The sequence below is a fragment of the Loxodonta africana genome, chromosome 17 (assembly GCF_030014295.1).
Source record: "Loxodonta africana isolate mLoxAfr1 chromosome 17, mLoxAfr1.hap2, whole genome shotgun sequence".
Classification (NCBI taxonomy): domain Eukaryota; kingdom Metazoa; phylum Chordata; class Mammalia; order Proboscidea; family Elephantidae; genus Loxodonta; species Loxodonta africana.
Genome location: NC_087358.1, coordinates 60,256,813 through 60,276,160, shown reverse-complemented (window position 1 = coordinate 60,276,160; position 19,348 = coordinate 60,256,813). Strand labels below are relative to the sequence as shown.

General features: G+C 38.3%; 1 protein-coding gene across 4 annotated transcripts in view; it reads left to right on the top strand.

The window, feature by feature from the left end:
* The window catches only part of VWA8 (von Willebrand factor A domain containing 8), a 473,608-nt gene that overhangs the window by 49,741 nt on the left and 404,519 nt on the right, over positions 1–19,348 (top strand). For all 4 annotated transcript variants that reach the window (XR_010318190.1, XM_003412602.4, XM_064270072.1 and 1 more), the window contains exons 3-4: positions 8,883–9,013; positions 18,239–18,349. Coding sequence is in view for 3 of the 4 variants with exons in the window: in XM_003412602.4 (XP_003412650.2) it covers positions 8,883–9,013; positions 18,239–18,349 (242 nt within the window). In the remaining variant the exon portion in view is untranslated. The remainder of the gene's footprint in view (positions 1–8,882; positions 9,014–18,238; positions 18,350–19,348) is intronic.

Below are 19,348 nucleotides of genomic sequence, written 5' to 3'. Positions count from 1 at the left end.
CTACGTTCATTTCAGCACTATTCACAATAACAAAAAGATAGAAACAACCTAAGTGCCCATCAAAAGATAAATGAATAAACAAAATGTGGTGCATAAAACATACAATGAAATACTGTACAGCCGTGAAGAGAAATGAGTTCCTGAAACATCTTACAACGTGGATGAACCTGGAGAACATTATGCTGAGTGAAATAAGTCAGTAGCAAAAGGACAAATATTATGACCTTACTTTTAAGAAGTGAGAAGAATAGGTAAAGAGACCAGTGATTATTAATGGTTACCAGGGATGGAGGGGGTGATAGGGAGAATCATTTTATAGGTAATCCGTTGCTGTTGGGTCTGTTCTGACTCATAGCGACCCTATGACAGGGTAGCACTGCCCATAGGACAGAGTGGAACTGCCCCATAGGGTTTATGGAAGCAGACTGCCACATTTTTCTCCCACAGAGCAGGTGGTGGGCTCAAACTGCCAACCTTTTGGTAAGCAGCTGAGTGCTTAACCACTGCACCTCCAGAACTCCTCCCCTATTTTATAGACAGTAGTGAATTTTTGTTTATGGTGATGGGAAAGGTGGCATCGAATGTGGGTAAAAGTTGTACTACTTGACTAATGTAAGTGATACCACTAGGCTGTACATAAGAAAAAGGATGAATTGGCAAATTTTATGTATAATTTTCTAATAACAACAACAACAACTAAAAAAATCGGGAGTGGGGCTATAGCTGTTGCTTCTACTTAGGCATAACCAGCTATCTCACTGGACTAGTTTTCTTAAATGATTAGGTCATGGTCTTGTAGGACAATCCAGTCGGTTGGCATATCCTGTTTTTAAAGGTTCTATTCTCCCAGCTTGGTGAGTAATGTCTGTGGTCTTTAAAGCTTGTGGGTGGCCATCCAAGGTACAACAGTTTGTCTCTACTTGTTTGGAGCAGTAGAGGAAGAAGGAAAGCCAAGAATCAGAGAAGCACCTGGGCTATAGGACCAATAGCCTCTATGAATCACTGCCTCCTTTAACATGAGACCAGAACTGGGTGGTGTCCAGCTACCATTACTGAATGTTTCAGTCAAGCGACATGATAGAAGGATGCGGATAGAAAGGGAAAAAATGTGGAAAAGAATTTCAAATTCCCAAAGAATCCAACTTACTGGACCCATTGAGACTGGAGGAACCCCCGAGACTATTGCCCTGGGGGATACTTCAAACAAAAAAAGTAAAGGATCTCATCCTTAGGCATTGCACTTAAAAAAAAAAAAATTACTTGTATGAGACCAAAGGGACAACAGTAAATGTCAAGTATAGATGAGAAGTTTAGGGGGTAGTGACGCTAAATTAATGAGGGGGAAAAACTAGAGCAGAAATAATGAGAGTGTTGACACAAAGTAAAGAATGTAACCAATGTCACTGAACAGTATGTGTAAAAATTATTAAATAGGAACATGTTTTGATGTGTGTATTTTCACACACACACAAATAATTAAAAAAACATGAAGACTAACAAAAAATAGTACATATTTTTAAAAACAAATATTGGCTAGGAATTGAATAAGAAGTGTAGCTCAACATAAACCAGATGTTTTATTTTTTACATAGAAAGGGAAATCATGGAATATAGGATCAAGCTCTCTGGTATTATTTTGACATCAGTTTATTATTATGTGGACCTCTGAAAGGCAGCCTTTTGTGCCTGAAAACACTGCAGTCTTGGAGATTGCTCTCATGCACCCGGCCATGTTTATATGAGGCTATGCATGGCAGTTTGGCAGTTTGTTTTGCAGATGTCCCTAATGTACAGCCTTAAATCTTGTTTCTATTTCTGTCATCCTTTTAGTATGACTCATGTTTTCATGAGGCCATCCTAAAAATACAGGTAGTTTCAAGTATTAATGTGAAATACACCATAGATATCACGCACCCAGACCCGGTGCCGTCGAGTCGAGACATCACGCAGCACTATATAATGCTTTCTTTCAGTTGTTTAATGCAATTTCTTGACAAATTAAATATGGGGGTGCCGTTCATTGGTGAAATCCACTATGTCAAAATTTGAATAAGTGAAAATGGGATTATTTTGGAGAAATGAGTATTCTAGTGATATAATGTAAATAACAAAATGAGTTTGAAATTTTAGTAACAGGAGTAAAACATGCTATCGTTGGTATCACCAAAAACAAGAGCAATAATACGAATGGCCAGAAAAGACATGACTTATTTCAAACAAGTCCACTAAATTTGATGTAGCCCTGAATTAAGTAGGGTCCACAGTTGTAGGGAAAGTCTTGGACCTGAAGGTAGAAACCTGTTGAAAGTTTTTGAGTGGGCAATAGGACATAGTGGCTTGAGTGCAGGCTTTGGAATCGGGTAGCTTAGGTCCAAACATAAGCCCTTACCATTGTTGTTGTTGACTTCCAGTCGATTCTGACTCGTAGCACCCCCACGTGTACAGAGTAGATAGAACTGCTCCATAGGATTTTCAAGGCTGTGAACTTTTGGAAGAAGGAATCCAGGCCTGTCTTCCGAGGTGCCTCTAGGTAGGTCTGAACTGGCAGCGTTCTAGCTAGTACTTTTGTGCTTAATTGTTTAGACTCTTACCAGCTGTGGACAAATGATAATACTTTTACAACTTAGACTTTCTTATTTATAAAATGGGGGTAATGTGTATTCAATAAACTGGGAGCAACACTTTCTCTGGGCTCAGTCGTGACTAGGAATTGCTCATTAATGGTGTGCAAGTGGAAGGAAGATGTGGCAGTCTGCTTCTGTAAAGATTTCAGCCTTGGAAACCTTCTGAGGCAGGTCTTTTCTGTCCCGTATGGTCACTATGAGTCGGAATTGACTTGACTGAAGGCATTGGGGTATAATGGCTAATGATGTTGAACTCTTTTTGTGTGCCTGTTGGCCATTTGTATTTCTTCTTTGCTTTTAAGAGAAGCCCTGGTGGCACAGTGGTGAAAACACTTGACTGCTAACCAAAAGGTCAGCAGTTTGAATCCACAGGCCACTCCATAGGAGAAAGGTGTGACAGTCTGCTTCCATAAAGATTACAGCCTTGGAAACATTATGGGGCAGTTCTATTCTGTCATATAGGGTAGCTATGAGTTGAAATTGACTTGACTGCAGTGGGTTTGGTTTTTGGTTTTATTGTGAAACCACTTGATAGATTCCTCAAAGGTGCAGGTCTTAGAACAAGGTTTCTCAGTCTCTTTTTCATTATCACTCCCCTAAAGAGCCTTTTGGAAACCCTGGTGACATAGTAGTTAAGCGCTGCATCTGCTAACCAGAAGGTCGGGAGTTCAAATCCACTAGGCGCTCCTTGGAAACTCTATGGGCCAGTTCTACTCTGTCCTATAGGGTTGCTATGAGTCAGAATTGGCTTGATGGCAGTGGGTTTTTAAAGAGCCTTTTAGGCATTTTTCTCTTTAAATTTCCCTCCCCATCTCATGAAATTTTAATGCTGCAGATACACTATGTGTGTTTATGTACTTTCACTTTAGAGAACCACAATCCGTTGTAATATTTAAGAATTTTCTTCACAGCCTCCTCCAGGAAACAGTTTTTGCCCCATTGGGAGGTCATGCCCCTGTTAACACAGTCTCTGGGGATTCATAGAGGGCAGCAGATATGCCAACCTTGGTATGAGTCTCCTGATTTTCAGATGTGAAAACACTTGTTTTGGGGAAATTATAAGATGCTTTACTGTGACCTCAGTTCTTCCCACCACAATAAAGAAAATCAGAAAATTATGTTTTATTTTTTTCCAATGATTAGCTTTTTGGAGGGGAAAAAACATATTAGTTTTGTTTTATGTTTCTTCTTTTTTTTGTGCACAGTAGCATGCTGTCAGAAAAAAGCAACAACAAAGAAACAGAACTTTAGTCCTAGGCAAGCTTTCTTAGTTTGACCTTTGAATTCTTTTTATGACCTCTTTGGGTGATTAAACGAAGTTAAAAAATTATGGAATATTCAGTACATACAAAAGACTGTGATGTATATATTTGTGTGTGTGGTGTGTGTTTATCCCTCCATGCATATGTGTGTATATGTATTAAAAAAAAAAAAACAAAAAACCCGTTACCATCACGTCGATTCCAACTTACAGCGACCATATAGGACAGAGTAGAACTGCCCCGTAGGGTTTCCAAGGAGCGCCTGGTGGATTCGAACTGCCGACCTTTTGGTTAGCAGCTGCAACACTTAACCACTACACCACCAGGGTTTACAATGTATATGTATACATATCTGTGCAACATCATAATAAAACAGATAATGTAACCCACACCCAGCTTTAAGAACTAGAATATTACCAGTACTGTAGAAGCTACCCATGAGATTCTCTAGGTTCCGTGCCCACCCTCTCAATATTCATTAACCTGAATTTATCATTTCCTTGCTTTGTTCAAGCACTCTTTTACCATATATGTATGTATCACTAAAAAACATAATTTGCTAGATTCTGAGCTTTATGAAAATGGTAGCATTATGTGAGTTATTTTGCAATGTAATTTTTTCATTCAGTGTTATACCTTTAAGAGTTAATTATATCGTTAGGAGTAGCAGTAGTTCATTTTGTTGCTATGTAATAATATTCCACTGTGTGCATTTTATCCATTCTCCTGACTACAGTTTTATTTCGAGCAGTGGTGCTGTGACTGAACACTTTACCTCTCTTCTGATGTACAAGGGCGAGAGTTTTTCTTGTGTATAAAAAAAAAATATAGGGAGTGCGTCATCGAGTGATTTTTTAGGTGGCATCTTGTAAGATTTTGTTAATTCGAAGAACATTTATTAGATGCCTAATGGCACATACAACGTCTGTGAGGAGCTGTATTTTTTTTTTTTAATGAGACAAAATTTTTTGTCCTCAGGCATGAATGAAAGCTTGAATTTTTTTTTAATTGTACTTTAGATGAAGGTTTACAGAGCAAACTAGTTTCTCATTAAACAATACACATATTGTTTTGTGACATTGTTTGCCAGCTCCGTGACATGTTAACACTCTCCCCTCCTTGAGCTTGGGTCCCCCATTACCAGCTTTCCTGTCCCCTCTTCCCTTCTGGTGCTTGCCCTTTGGCTGGTGTGCCTGTTTAGTCTTGTTTTGCTGTCTAATCTTTGGCTGAAGGGTGAACCTCAGGAGTGACTTATGTGCCGAGTTGAAAGGGAGTCTGGGGACATACTCTGGGGGTTTCTCCAGTCACTGTCAGACCATTAAGTCTGGTCTTTTTTTGTGTGTGTGTGTGAGTAAGAATTTTGTTCTGCATTTTGCTCTGTCCTGGACCTTCTATTGTGATCCCTGTCAGAGCAGTTGGTGGTGGTAGCCGGGCACCATCTAGCTGTGCTGAACTCAGTCTGGTGGATGCTGTGGTAGTTGTGGTCCATTAGTCCTTTGGTCTAATCTTTCCCTTCTGTCTTTGGTTTTCTTCATTCTGCCTTGCTCTGGATGGGGTGAGATCAGTGGAGTATCTTAGATTGCTGCTTACAAGATTTTAAGATCCCAGACAGTACTCACCAATGTGGAATGTAGAACATCTTCTTTATGAACTACATTATGCCAGTTGAGCTAGGTGTCCCCCAAGACCATGGTCCCTACAGCCCTCAGCCCAATAATTTGGTTCCTCAGGGACTTTCGATTTGTCTGTGGTGCTTCCAGGACAAGTTGTGCTGGCTTCCCCAATATTGTATACCGTCTTTCCCTTCACCAAAGTTACCACTTATCTGTTCTCTATTTAGTGTTTTTCTCTCTCACCCCTCCCCTACCTCATAACCATCAAAGATTGTTTCCTTTTGTGTGTAAACCTTTTTATGAGTTTTTATAAGTAGTGGTCTCATACAATATTTGTCCTTTTGTGATTGACTAATTTCACTCAGCATAATGCCCTTTAGATTCATCCATGTTGTGAGACTGCAGATTCATCGTTATTCTTTATCGTTGTGTAGCTTTCAATTGTGTGTACATATCATAGTTTATCCATTCATCTGTTGATAGGCACTTAGGTTGTTTCCATAGTTTTGCTATTGTGAATATTGTTGCAGTGAACATGTGTGTGCATGTGTCTATTCGTGTGATGGCTCTTGTTTCTCTAGGATATATTCCTAGGACTGTGATAGCTGGATCATATGGTATTTCTATTTCTAGCTTTTTAAGGAAGTGCCATGTTGTTTTCCAAAATGGTTGTACCATTTTGCATTCCCACCAATAGTTCTTAAGAGTTCCAAACTTCACACAACCTCTCCAACATTTGTTATTTTCTGTTTTTTTTTGATTTGTACCAGTAATGTTGGGGTGAGATGGTATCTCATTGTGGTTTTGATTTACATTTCTCTAATGGCTAGTGATCTCAAGCATTTCCTCATGTATCCATTAGCCACTTGAATGTCTTCTTTAGTGAAGTGTCTGTTCGTATCCTTTGCCCATTTTTTAAATTGGATTATTTGCGTTTTTGTTGTAGAGGCTTTGGATTTTCCTGTAGATTTTAGAGATAAGATCTTTGTCAGATTTGTCATAGCCAAAATGTTTTTCCCAGTCTGTAGGTTCTCTTTTTACTCTTTTGGTGAATTTTTGATGAGCATAAGTGTTTAATTTTTAGAAGATCCCAATTATCTAGCTTATCCTCTGGTGTTTGTGTATTGTTAGTTATGGGTTGTATTGTGTTTATGCTGTATATTAGGGCCTCTAGCGTTGACCCTATTTTTTCTTTTATGATCTTTACAGTTTTTGGTTTTATATTTAGGTCTTTGATCCATTTTGAATTAGTTTTTGTGTATGGTGTGAGGTATCAGTCCTGTTTCATTGTTTTGCAGATGGACATCCTGTTTTGCCAGCACCATTTGTTATAAAGGCCGTCTTTTCCCCGTTCGATGAACTTTGGCCTTTTGTAGAAGATTAGGTGATCTTAGGTGGATGGATTTACGTCTGGCTTCTCAATTCTGTTCCATGGGTTACGAATGTTTTTTTAATGAGATAGAAAATATTTTGTCTTTAGGTACGAATGAGAGGAGTTTGAATACATTTCATATATATATGTGTATAAACTCAGTATGTGTATATATGTATATATATGCATATATATACACACACATATATATAAAACTGATTTTTGACTAAAATATTAGTAGTTCTTATTTGAATTCCTTGAAGCTTACTAGCTTTTCATTAGAAATTGGTTATGTATCTTTATCTATCAAAGTAATTTTTTCTCAGAATGCAGAAATCCAAATGGATATAAAACAATTTGTCAGAGACCCCAGGGCGGTGAAAAAAAACTGAAGTCTTATTTTCTTTAGTTTGGCTCACTGAGAATTTCAGCTGTGGTGAATTGGTAATCATTGGTAGTTCTTAGGTTTCAGTATTAACTATTTGATGCTATATGTCAACTTTCCTCTTTAACTAGCGCCTTTGAATCAGCTTTAGTAATGCACAGGCGAATTAGTTATAAATACGCATATACATACATACATGCACACATACAGATGATGAGGTGGGATAAGGGAAGATGTAAACTTTATCATGGGTTGGATTTGTTTGTTCGTTTAATTGGCAAATTGTCTGGAAGGCTACTTTCCAGCCAATTATGATCTTGAAAGTTGATGAATACAGGCCAGAAAAAATAGATAGACACATCTACTATATTGTATTAGTTCCTGGTAGTATTACATGACTTTCTGTTAGCTGTGTGAAGGAGGACTTGGTCCCTTTCAGCTAATGAGGAGTTGAAGGTCAGTTAAGCACATTTCTCAAAACTCTTTTTTTCCTGTCACAAGATTAAGTTATTAGTGCTGTTATTCAACTTCCCATCCAGGCAACCGGGTTAAAACATGAATATTTTTCTAAATACTATATAAATTATTGTTTAGAAATAACTGCCTAGGCATACTGTGAGCACTTTGAGGGCAGAGACACAGTCGTGTTTATCTTTGTATCTTTTATGCCTGGCGTGTTGTGGCTTCTTAATATTTGGTAAATTGAATATGCCTATTGAAAGACTGTTGGAAAATTTTGTTAAATGTGTTCTGAGAAGTGTTCCAGTGTACTTACTCTAAGTATTCCCAATGTGTCTCCTTAGAGAGTATAAACGTAATTCTAATAGTTTATGCTTAGACAACTGAATTTGAGGAAACAATTTACCTGCTTAATTTTTTTTAAGACTTAGTTCTACAGTGGTGCCAACCTACCCTTGTGAGAGCTACCTTGTGAAAGTCTAGATTTTAAGGGGGAAAATGAAGGAAAATTATGATTAATTTACATTAAAAAAATGTTTAGACAGAAGAGGAGCAGATTGACAGGTGATGTAATAGTAGCCTTAGAAGGGCATTGTGTGGAGTAGTCTTCTATTCCTAAAAGGCTTAAATTCTGAATTCTAAAGAAGTTGTTTAGGTCATTTAAATCCACACCGACTTTTCTCTAAAGTTTGGGAGATTCTACAACCCATTGCTAACTTAAGTTACAATATTGTTTTCTCTTACATTTTTAAAGACTACGATAATCATTAACCATCTAGAATGATTTCATGGTTTCCCCTTATCCCCTTTTTAGAACAAAGGGAGTGGACTATAAATCTGTGATAAAGTAATGATACCAATTCCTCAAGCTCCCTTGAAAATCATTTTTATTACTTCAATGACACTTGTAGGTGATTGTTAAATGTTACTTCCAAACTTTTAAGTGTGCGATTATGTGATTCTTTGTGATATTATAAACTTTGTCCTGTTTTAACATTGGTAGTAATGGTTTTATTGTAAAACAGTGTGAAAATTCTTTTTTTTTTTTAAATGTACTATCTACATTGTTTGTAGATGCATACTATAAGTAATAGTCTAACTTGCATTTTACATATTGTAAGTAATAGTCTAACTTGCATTTAATTTGATCTTTTTTCTCCCTTAAAGTTTCAGACTCTTTGGCTCAATCTGTAATTCAGCATTTAAGATGGATAATGCAGAAGGATCTTTTGGGGCAAGATGTCTTTCTAATAGGACCTCCTGGGCCTCTTCGACGCTCTATTGCTATGCAGTACTTGGTGAGCAATCAACTCTTGTGAAATCATAAGGATCTTAATTTTGGTGTTGTAGAGTAAATAAATTTAAGGTTAAGAATTTACAAAAACACTGTGATTAGTCATTATTTGAAAAAAACATTAATATCAAAGGGTGATTTATTTATAAGGGATTTGGAATAAGTCATTTGGGAAGCAAGTTTTTGCTGAAACTAGAAAGTCCTCCACTTCTAGTAGAAAAGAAATATAAATTCAGTAAATGAGCAGCAGATAGAATGAGCAAATCTGAGATCACGAATCAAAACTTAGTTTCATACTACTCAGGGAATGTTCTCTTGTCTCTGGTCCACATTTTAAAAAGCTAGCCAATTCTCTTGACTTTTTTTTTAAAATAATTTTTATTGTGCTTTAAGTGAAAGTTTACAAATTGAGTCAGTCTCTCACACAAAAACCCATATACACCTTGCTACACACTCCCAATTACTCTCCCCCAAATGAGGCAGCCTGCTCTCTCCCTCTACTCTCTCTTTTCGTGTCCTTTTTGCCAGCTTCTAACCCCCTCCACCCTCTCATCTCCCTTTCAGGCAGGAGATGCTAACATAGTCTCAAGTGTCCACCTGATCCAAGAAGCTCACTCCTCACCAGCATCCCTCTCCAACCTATTTGTCCACTCCAATCCATGTCTGAAGAGTTGGCTTCGGAAATGGTTCCTGTCCTGGGGCAACAGAAGGTCTAGGGGCCATGACCACCAGGGTCCTTCCAGTCTCAGTCAGACCATTAAGTCTGGTCTTATGAGAATTTGGGGTCTGCATCCCACTGCTCTCCTGCTCCCTCAGGGGTTCTCTGTTGTGTTCCCTGTCAGGACAGTCATTGATTGTAGCCGGGCACCATCTAGTTCTTCTGGTCTCAGGATGATGTAGTCACTGGTTCATGTGGCCCTTTCTGTCTCTTGGGCTTGTAATCATCTGTCCTTGGTGTTCTTCATTCTCCTTTGATCTGGGTGAGTTGAGACCAATTGATGCATCTTAGATGGCTGCTTGCTAGCGTTTAAGACCCCAGACACCACTCTTCAAAGTGGGATGCAGAATATTTTGTTAATAGATTTTATTATGCCAGTTGACTTAGATGTCCTCTGAAACCATGGTTCCCACACCCCTGCCCCTGCTATGCTGGCCTTCGGAGCATTCAGTTTATTCAGAAAAGTTCTTTGCTTTTGGTTTAGTCCAGTTGTGCTGACCTCCCCTGTACTGTGTGCTGTCTTTCCCTTCAACTAAAGTAGTTCTTATCTACTGTCTAATTAGTGAATGGAAACCCTGGTGGCGTAGTGGTTAAGTGCTACGGCTGCTAACCAAAAGGTCGGCAGTTCGAATCCGCCAGGCGCTCCTTGGAAACTCTATGGGGCAGTTCTACTCTGTCTTATAGGGCCGCTATGAGTCGGAATCCACTCGATGGCACTGGGTTTTTGGGTAATTAGTGAATACCACCTTCCTTCCCTCCCCCATCTCGTAACCACAAAAGAATGTTTTTTTTTTCTCAGTTTAAACTGTTTCTCAAGTTTTGTTTTTGGGGTCAAGTTCTTGTAATAGTGGTCTTATACAATATTTGTCCTTTTGCAACTGACTAATTTCACTCAGCATAATGCCTTCCAGGTTCCTCCATGTCATGAAATGTTTCACAGATTCCTCTCTGCTCTTTATCGATGTGTAGTATTCCATTGTGTGAATATACCACAATTTATCCATTCATCCGTTGATGGGCACGTTGGTTGGTTCCATGTTTTTGCTATTGTAAACAGTGCTGCAGTAAACATGGGTGTGCATATATCTGTTCGTGCAAAGGCTCTTATTTCTCTAGGATATATTCCAAGGAGTGGGATTGCTAGATCGTATGGTAGTTCTCTTTCTAACTTTTTAAGGAAGCGCCAAATCGATTTCCAAAGTGGTTGTATCATTTGACATTTCCACCAGCAGTGTAGAAGTGTTCCAGTCTCTCCACAGCCTCTCCAGCATTTAGTATTTTGTGTTTTTTGGATTAATGCCAGCCTTGTTGGAGTGAGATGAAATCTCATTGTAGTTTTGAACGGCATTTCTGTAATGGCTAATGATTGTGAACACTTCCTCATGTATCTGTTAGGTATCTCAATGTCTTTTTTAGTGAAGTGTCTATTCATATCTTTTGCCCTTTTTTTAATTCGGTTATTTGTCTTTTTGCAGTTGAGTTTTTGCAGTATCATGTAGATTTTAGAGATCAGGCACTGATCAGAAATGTCATAGCTAAAAACTTTTTACCAGTCTGTAGGGTGTCTTTTTACTCTTTTGGTGATCTTTGGATGAACACAGGTGTTTGATTTTTAGGAGCTCCCAGTTATCTAGTTTTTCTTCTGCATTTTTAGTAATGTTTTGTATACTGTTTATGCCATGTATTAGGGCTCCTAATGTTGTCCCTATTTTTTCTTCCAAGATCTTTATCGTTTTAGATTTTATATTTAGGTCTTTGATCCACTGTGAGTTAGTTTTTGTGCATGGTGTGAGGTATAGGTCTTGTTTCATTTTTTTGCAGATGGATATCCAGTTATGCCCTCACCATTTGTTAAAAAGACTGTCTTTTCCCCATTTAACTGTTTTGGGACCTTTGTCAAATATCAGCTGCTCATACGTGGATGGATTTATGTCTGGATCCTCAATTCTGTTCCATTGGTCCATGTATCTGTTGTGATACCAGTACCAGGCTGTTTTGACTACTGTGGTGGTATATTGGGTTCTAAAATCAGGTAAAGTAAGGCCTCCCACTTTGTTCTTCTTTTTCAGTAATGCCTTATTCATCCGGGGCCTCTTTCCCTTTCATATGAAATTGGTGATTTGTTTCTCCATCTCTTTAAAGAATGTCGTTGGGATTTGGATCGGAATTGCATTAAATGTATAGATCGCTTTTGGTAGAACAGACATTTTTATAATGTTAAGTCTTCCTATCCATGAGCAAGGTATGGTCTTCCACTTATGTAAGTCTCTTTTCATTTCTTGCAGAAGTATAGTGTAGTCTTTTTTGAGCAGAGTATTGTTCGGTTTGCAAGTGTTTGATTTCTTTTCCCTGCTTTTCCTGTTATTGATTTCCACTTTTATGGCCTTATGGTCAGAGAAGATGCTTTGTAATATTTCAGTGTTTTAGATTCCGCTAAGGCTTGCTTTATGACCTAATATGTGGTCTATTCTAGAGAATGTTCCATGTGCACTCGAAAAGAAGGAATAGTTGATTGCTGTTGGGTGGAGTGTTCTGTATATGTCTACGAGGTCAAGTTGGTTGATCGTGGCATTTAGATCTTCCGTGTCTTTATTCAGCTTCTTTCTGGATGTCCTGTCCTTCACTGAAAGTGGTGTGTTGAAGTCTCCTACTATTAATGTGGAGCTGTCTATCTCACTTTTCAATGCTGATAGAGTTTGTTTTATGTATCTTGTAGCCCTGTCATTGGGTGCATAAATATTTAATATGGTTATATCTTCTTGGTGTATTGTCCCTTTAATCATTATGTAGTGTCCTTCCTTATCATTTATGATGGATTTAACTTTGAAGTCTATTTTGTCAGAAATTAATATTGCCACCTCTGCTCTTTTTTGATTGTTGTTTGCTTGATATATTTTTTCCATCCTTTAAGTATTAGTTTGTGTCTCTAAGTCTAAGGCGTATCTCTTGCAGGCAGCACATAGATGGATCTTGTTTTTCAATCCATTCTGCCACTCCCTGTCTCTTTATTGGTGCATTTAGTCCATTTACATTCAGGGTAATTATGGATAGGTATGAATTTAGTGCTATCGTTTTGATGTCTTTTTTTGTGTGTTGACAGCTGTTTTTTCCCACTGGATTTTATGTGCAGAGTAGATTTTCTTTGTATATTGTCCTTTCCTCATATTTCTTGTTGTTGATTTTGTTTCTGCTAGATCTGTATTTTTCCCTTCTATTTTATTTTGATGAGTAGGATACTTTGTCTCCTTTGTCGTTACCTTATAATTTCCCTCTATTTTTCTAAATCTATAACTAACTTTTATTTCTTTGTATTGCGGTATCTTCCTCTCCATATGGAAGGTCTGTGATTACATTTCTTAGTCCCTCTTTATTATTTTAATGTTGTCTTCTTTTATATAATAACATTGCCGTTACCCTGTGTTGGGCTTTTCTTTTTTTTTAGTCTTGCTTTGTTTTTTTTTTTATTTTCCCATCTGGGTTGACTTCTGGTTGCTCTGCCCAGTGTTCTAGTCTTGGGTTGATGCCTGATATTATTGATTTTCTAACCAAAGAACTCACTTTAATATTTCTTGTAGTTTTGGTTTGCTTTTAACGAATTCCCTCAATTTGTGTTTATCTGGAAATGTCTTAATTTCACCTTCATATTTAAGAGACAGTTTTGATGGATATATGATTCTTGGCAGGCAATTTTTTTCCTTTAATTTTTTAAATATGTCATCCCATTGCCTTCTTGCCTACATGGTTTGTGCTGAGTAGTCCGAGCTTATTCTTACTGGCTCTCCTTTGTAGGTGACTTTTCTTTTATCCCTCGCTGCTCTTATAATTGTCTCTTTATCTTTGGTTTTGGCAGGCTTGATTATAATATGTCTTGGTGACTTTCTTTTAATATCTACCTTATGTGGAGTTCGATGAGCATCTTGGATAGATATCTTCTCATCTTTCACAATATCAGGGAAGTTTTCTGCCAACAAATCCTCCACAATTTTCTCTGTATTTTCTGTTATCCCTCCCTGTTCTGGTACTCCAATCACTCGTGGGTTATTTCTCTTGATAGAGTCCCACATGATTCTTAATCTTTTTTTAATTCTTTTATCTGATTTTTCTTCAAATATATTAGTGCCAAGTGATTTATCTTCGAGTTCAGAAATTCTAGCTTCTGCTTGCTCAGTTCTGCTCCTCTGACTTTCTAATGAGTTATCTAATTCTGTAATTTTATTGTTAATCTTCTGAATTTCTGATTGCTGCCTGTCTATGGATTTTTCCAGCTTATTAAGCTTTTCATTATGTTCCTGAATAATCTTTCTGATTTCTTCAGTTGCTTTATCTGTGTGTTCCTTGGCTTGTTCTGCATATTGCCTCATTTCCTTCCTGATGTCTTGAAGGGTTGTGTATATTAAATTTTTGTATTCTGCGTCTGGTAATTTCAGGAATGCACTTTCATCTAAAAGATCCCTGGATTCTTTGTTTCGAGAGCCTGTTGAGGTGATCACAGTCTGTTTCTTTATGTGACTTGATATTGAGTGTTGTCTCCGAGCCATCTGTAAGTTATTGTATTAGTTTATGCTTGCTTACTGTGTCGTAGCTGCTTGCTTTGTTTTGTTTTGGTATGTCAAAATGGGTTGCTTGAGTGAGCTTTCTTGATTATTTTCATCTTTGGAGCTCTGGTGTCCTGTCCCCAGGTGACTAGAGCTGTTATCAGGTATATCAGTCTAGGAGTCCATTCAGGTTTCTTGTATGACTTCAGCTCAGTTTTCCAGGTAGCTGATATGAAGTGAGTGGTACAGGCTCTGTCCTACAGTGTTAGAGGGGCAGGGGTGATTGGCGTATATACCGATATCTGATTGCAGCAGGGGGTCATGCTCTGAACAAGGCAGGGTGCTGAGAATCGACCCCCAAGTGTCTCTGAGGAAAACACGTCTCTGTTCCCTAGAGCGTGCTGGTGGGTCAGCTCTGCAGAGGGACCATGGGCACCCAAAGTTTTTGTTGTAAGGACTGGGAGGTACCAGTTATCCCTGGACCCCTGTTGCAGGTGGCTGGGCGACCCAAGTGGAGCCACCAGTCCTTAGGTCCCTGATGTGGGTAGGTGAGTACCTTGTTTAATAGGCAGAGCAATGTCAAACGTCAAGGAGCGATCTCTGCACCGCACAGCTGAAATGGTTGGAGTTTGCCAACAAGGGCCCATTCCCCTGAAATAGGCCCACACAGGTCCATGCAGAATGGAAGGGTGCTCAAGGTGCACAGACGGCTTATGCCTGGACAGGAGCCGCTTTTGTCCTGAGCTCCCCCAGTTAATGGAGCTAGCAAATTATCTTTTCCCCCAGGTCTGGGAGGATGGATCCAGGTGCTCACCAGGGTCTATCTCAGGCCTAAGGATTGAGCTACTGAAGCTGGCTTGAGGGGGCGGGGTGCGATAAAATGTAAGCAAGTACTTAGATTTTGCTGAGAGTGCAGCTCTCCTCAGGTTCTGGAGGTGTGAGTGGGCTGTGTTTCTGGCTGCTTCTTCCTGAGGAAGCTGCAGCGGAACGCTAGTACCAGCCTGCCGCCTCTGCTGCTGCCACTGCTCCAGGAATGGTGCCTGAGGGCTCCCCACGATTCAGGTCTGGTAACTCTTCTTTGCTTCTGAACAGTCTCTTCCTTCCCCTGCCCCTCAGTTCCTTGTCTAAGCTTGCTGTTGATGCTCAGGGCTCCCAGCTTGTCACAAATATACTCGTTTCACTTGTTTTTTCAGGTCTTTGTTGTAAACACGGCTAGATGGAAGTGTCTGTCTATTCCGCCATCTTGGCTCCACCTCCTCTCTTGACTTTTTGGTGTTACGCAGTCTTTAAAGGGAAACAGGTTTACAGAGCATCTCTTATGTGTTAGGAGAGCTCCTTTTTTTAAAAAAATAGAAGTTCACTGCCCCAAACTAAAACCATTCCCGAAGCCAACTCTTCAGACAAAGATTAGTCTGGACTATAAGACATAAAATGATACTAGTGAGGAGTGTGCTTCTTAGCTCAAGTAGACACATGAAACTAAGAGGACAGCTCCTGTCTGGAGGTGAGATGAGAAGGCAGAGGGACACGGGAAATACAGGTTGGAGAGGAGGAATGTGCTGTCACATTATAGGGAGAGCAAGTAGGGTCACATAACCGTGTGTGTAAGTTTTTATATGGGAAACTCACGTGAAATATAAACTTTCACTTAAAGCACAATAAAAAAATAAATAGATGAGAAGTTCAGAGAGATTAAATAACCTCACTCAGACTTTATCCAGTTAGTAAATGATGAGGCTAGACTTCAGATCCCTTATTGTTTTTCCTTTCTCCTTTCTGACATGCTATCCTCTTAAATGTTTGCAGTTTTCTGGAAATGTTGGAGTTATATGGAAATGTTCAAATCTCAACCCAAATACAAATTTTTCAAGATTTTCTACTACTTAATCAGCGTTAATAAGTACTGGTCTTATGATTTGAAGAAGAACTCTGTCAGATGAAATTGTTGTGTTCCAAAGATACCTTTAAGACAAAAAAAACCTTCCTTAGATCTTCCTTGTATTATGTGGTATTAAAGAATTGATTTCTGTACTGTTGAAGTTTACTTCATGCACTCTTTTATTTCAGCGGTGAGTTTATTTTGGTACTTTAAAAATCAAGAGAGCAGGAATGATAAAAATACAATGGACAAATCAGAGCCTAACTCCCACCAGCCCATGCCTTTCATATCTTCTGTTTATTTCAAGAACCAGTCTGGGAGGTATAATATGCCATTGTAGTTTTATCCTTTATTAATATACCAAGGGAAATGCCTTGTCTAAGAATGGAGTTAGCTAGACTATCTAGAATCTCTTTAGTTCAAAGATGTGCCTTCCCTACCACACTGGTTTCAGACATCACAATATCTCTCCAGGGCTTTGTTCTTGGCAAAGCACTGAGGTTTGTTGGAATGAGAGGGACTAAGAGATGATAAAGGTCTGTTGGTTAAAAAAGGTAGCACGTCTCTAAGTGTGAAGACCGTGTCCTTTAAAAAACAAACTTTAAATTGTGAGCCAGAGCTGAGGCATCTACTGACTGGAGATACACAGGATGAGAAGAACACTCAGTACTAGAATAAGCTGCCTTTCGCAACTCTGCAGTGAGTACTACTGCCGTGGGTATACGGTTCTATGCCTAGCAATAGCAAGAGTAGGCAGGGTCTTTAAAGGCAGAACTTTGGGGACAAGCCTGCTTGAAGCAATGAGAAATTAAATAGAAACAACTCGATAAAAAACCCATTAAAAACACATTGCTGTCGAGTCGATTCTGACTCATAGCGACCCTATAGGACAGAGTAGGACTGCCCCATAGAGTTTCCAAGGAGCACCTGGTGGATTCAAACTGTGGACCTTTTGGTTAGCGGCCATAACACTTAACCACTAGCCACCAGGGTTTCCAAACAACTTGATAGTTGTTTTTATTTTCTATTTAACTTCTATAAATGGGCTTTTGTAGATAGTTTAAAACAAACAAACGAACGAATGAACAAAAAAACACCTCAACAGACCACTGCTGTCTCCTCTGTCTACCACTCCTGGTGTTTGTTGATTTTTCATACCTCTTTTGTGAAACACAAACTGACGAGATCTTGGTGCTTGACATGCCTGATGAAGAATCCAAGGAAGCTGTCAGGACTGAGGATAATGATCACATTACTCTGAAGGTGCCAGTTCATGGTGTTGCCATGGTCGATTTAACAATAAGCTACATATTGCTTTGCCAATCACAGAAGCCTGTTGTGAGTGCCATAGTTTTTTAGTGAGACTCTGTCAATTAGTGAAACAGATATGAGGTATCTGTTCCATAAACAAGAAGGAGGTATCTGCAAAAAAGAGAACCTGCTGCTTTACTCCAAAATTGTGCTCCCACAGATAATTCATTCTTGGTAAGAAAATTGTGATGTGGTATCACATCTTCACCACTGTGGATTTTCTTAGTTTTAAATATTTCCTCCTTTCCAAACATACTTGAAGTTATGGGTTCATGGGAACAGGCGCTTTTTTTTTTTTTAAATACCGATAATATATTTTGATCAATGTCAAGTGAAGATGGAGTGGAGGGGGAAAAAAAAAAAACCTCATTCTGTGAAAATATCCCTTTTCTCCATTAATGGCATGCTCATTCAACTTTATCTTTAATTAATTTGCTCTCCTGATTAATAAAAGCATATCATATGCTTATAGTTTGGGGGAAAATCAAGTAGTAATATTTGAAAAGAATTCTACATGAGTCGTTAAAGTTTTCCAGATCTATTTTTGATTATTATTACCTTGTAGCATTTGGTTCAGTAGAAGTAGAGCTCTGAGAAGATATATACTTATTTTGATTAATGCTAAATTTATTGCATTTATTTCAGTGATGAGACGGAAAATATTTTAATCCAAAATTATATTTCGAATGCTATTTTCTACGGCACTTGTATTGTTGGTAACTTGGTCTGAGTCATATGTTGGGGATTTGATTTTACTTTTGGAATAATTTCACTCTTCCTGTACAGGAGCTGACCAGACGGGAGGTTGAGTACATTGCCCTGTCAAGGGATACCACTGAAACTGATCTCAAACAGCGTCGAGAGATCCGCGCCGGCACGGCTTTTTACATTGATCAGGCAAGTTCCTACCACACTCTAGCACTTGACTGTTGACATCAGGTCTATATGAAATTGTGTTTTAAAGTAGAAAGAGAGTACCCATGTAATAGTGAAAGCTAGATGTTCTGTGCTCTCTAGACAGATTTAATTTAGTCGTTTTGGTTTCTCTGTTCTCAGAAATGTCTTCTTTGTTTAGTACTAAATGAGAAACTCTGAATGAATCTAATGGTTCTAAAATGTTAGCTGAAAATCAATATGTTGATTTCTTAATTTTCAGTTGTGTCCTACTTCTTGCCTATAGAAATTTAACTTTGTTCTCCAGAATTAAAAATTTTGTTCTCCAGAATTAAGAAGATTTTAATATAAGAAATTCTCTAGCCCATTTATTAATGTCTTCTTGATTCAAAGGTCAGTTCAACAAAGGTGTGTTAAATGTAATGACACTAAATATATATTGCTAGGAACTGTGCCTTTTTGGAGAAGGGTAGGCCTTAGATATAGATTACCAACTAAAATAATGTTTTATGAATATTTAATGAAACTTAGTATACATTTTTTCTACTTTGTTGCTTAAAATATTGAATATTGCTCTTAGTTAGAACAACTAACAGGGATAAAAGGACAGAGACTATAAATAAGCAATTAATAGAGAAAAGATTTCAAATGTCCAATAAATTCATGAAAGATGCTTGACCTTCTTGATTACAAAAATAAAAATTAAAACAGTGATGAGCTATTATTTTGTCTCTCACCTCTCAAGACTGGCTAAGTTAAAAAAATGTGGTAATGTCCAGTGTGGATGAGGAAGAATGTATGAGGAAACAGAATTTCACCATTGATGTGAGCATAAAATAATGCCATTCTTGCAGAAAATTTGACAATATCTATCAAAAGGAAAAAAACTGCACGACATGTATGGACCCACGAGTTGTGTTTTGAGCAATTTTTCTTACAAATAGGTTCACACAAAGCAAACAGATTATACCTACAAGGATATTTACTGTAGCATTGTTTAAA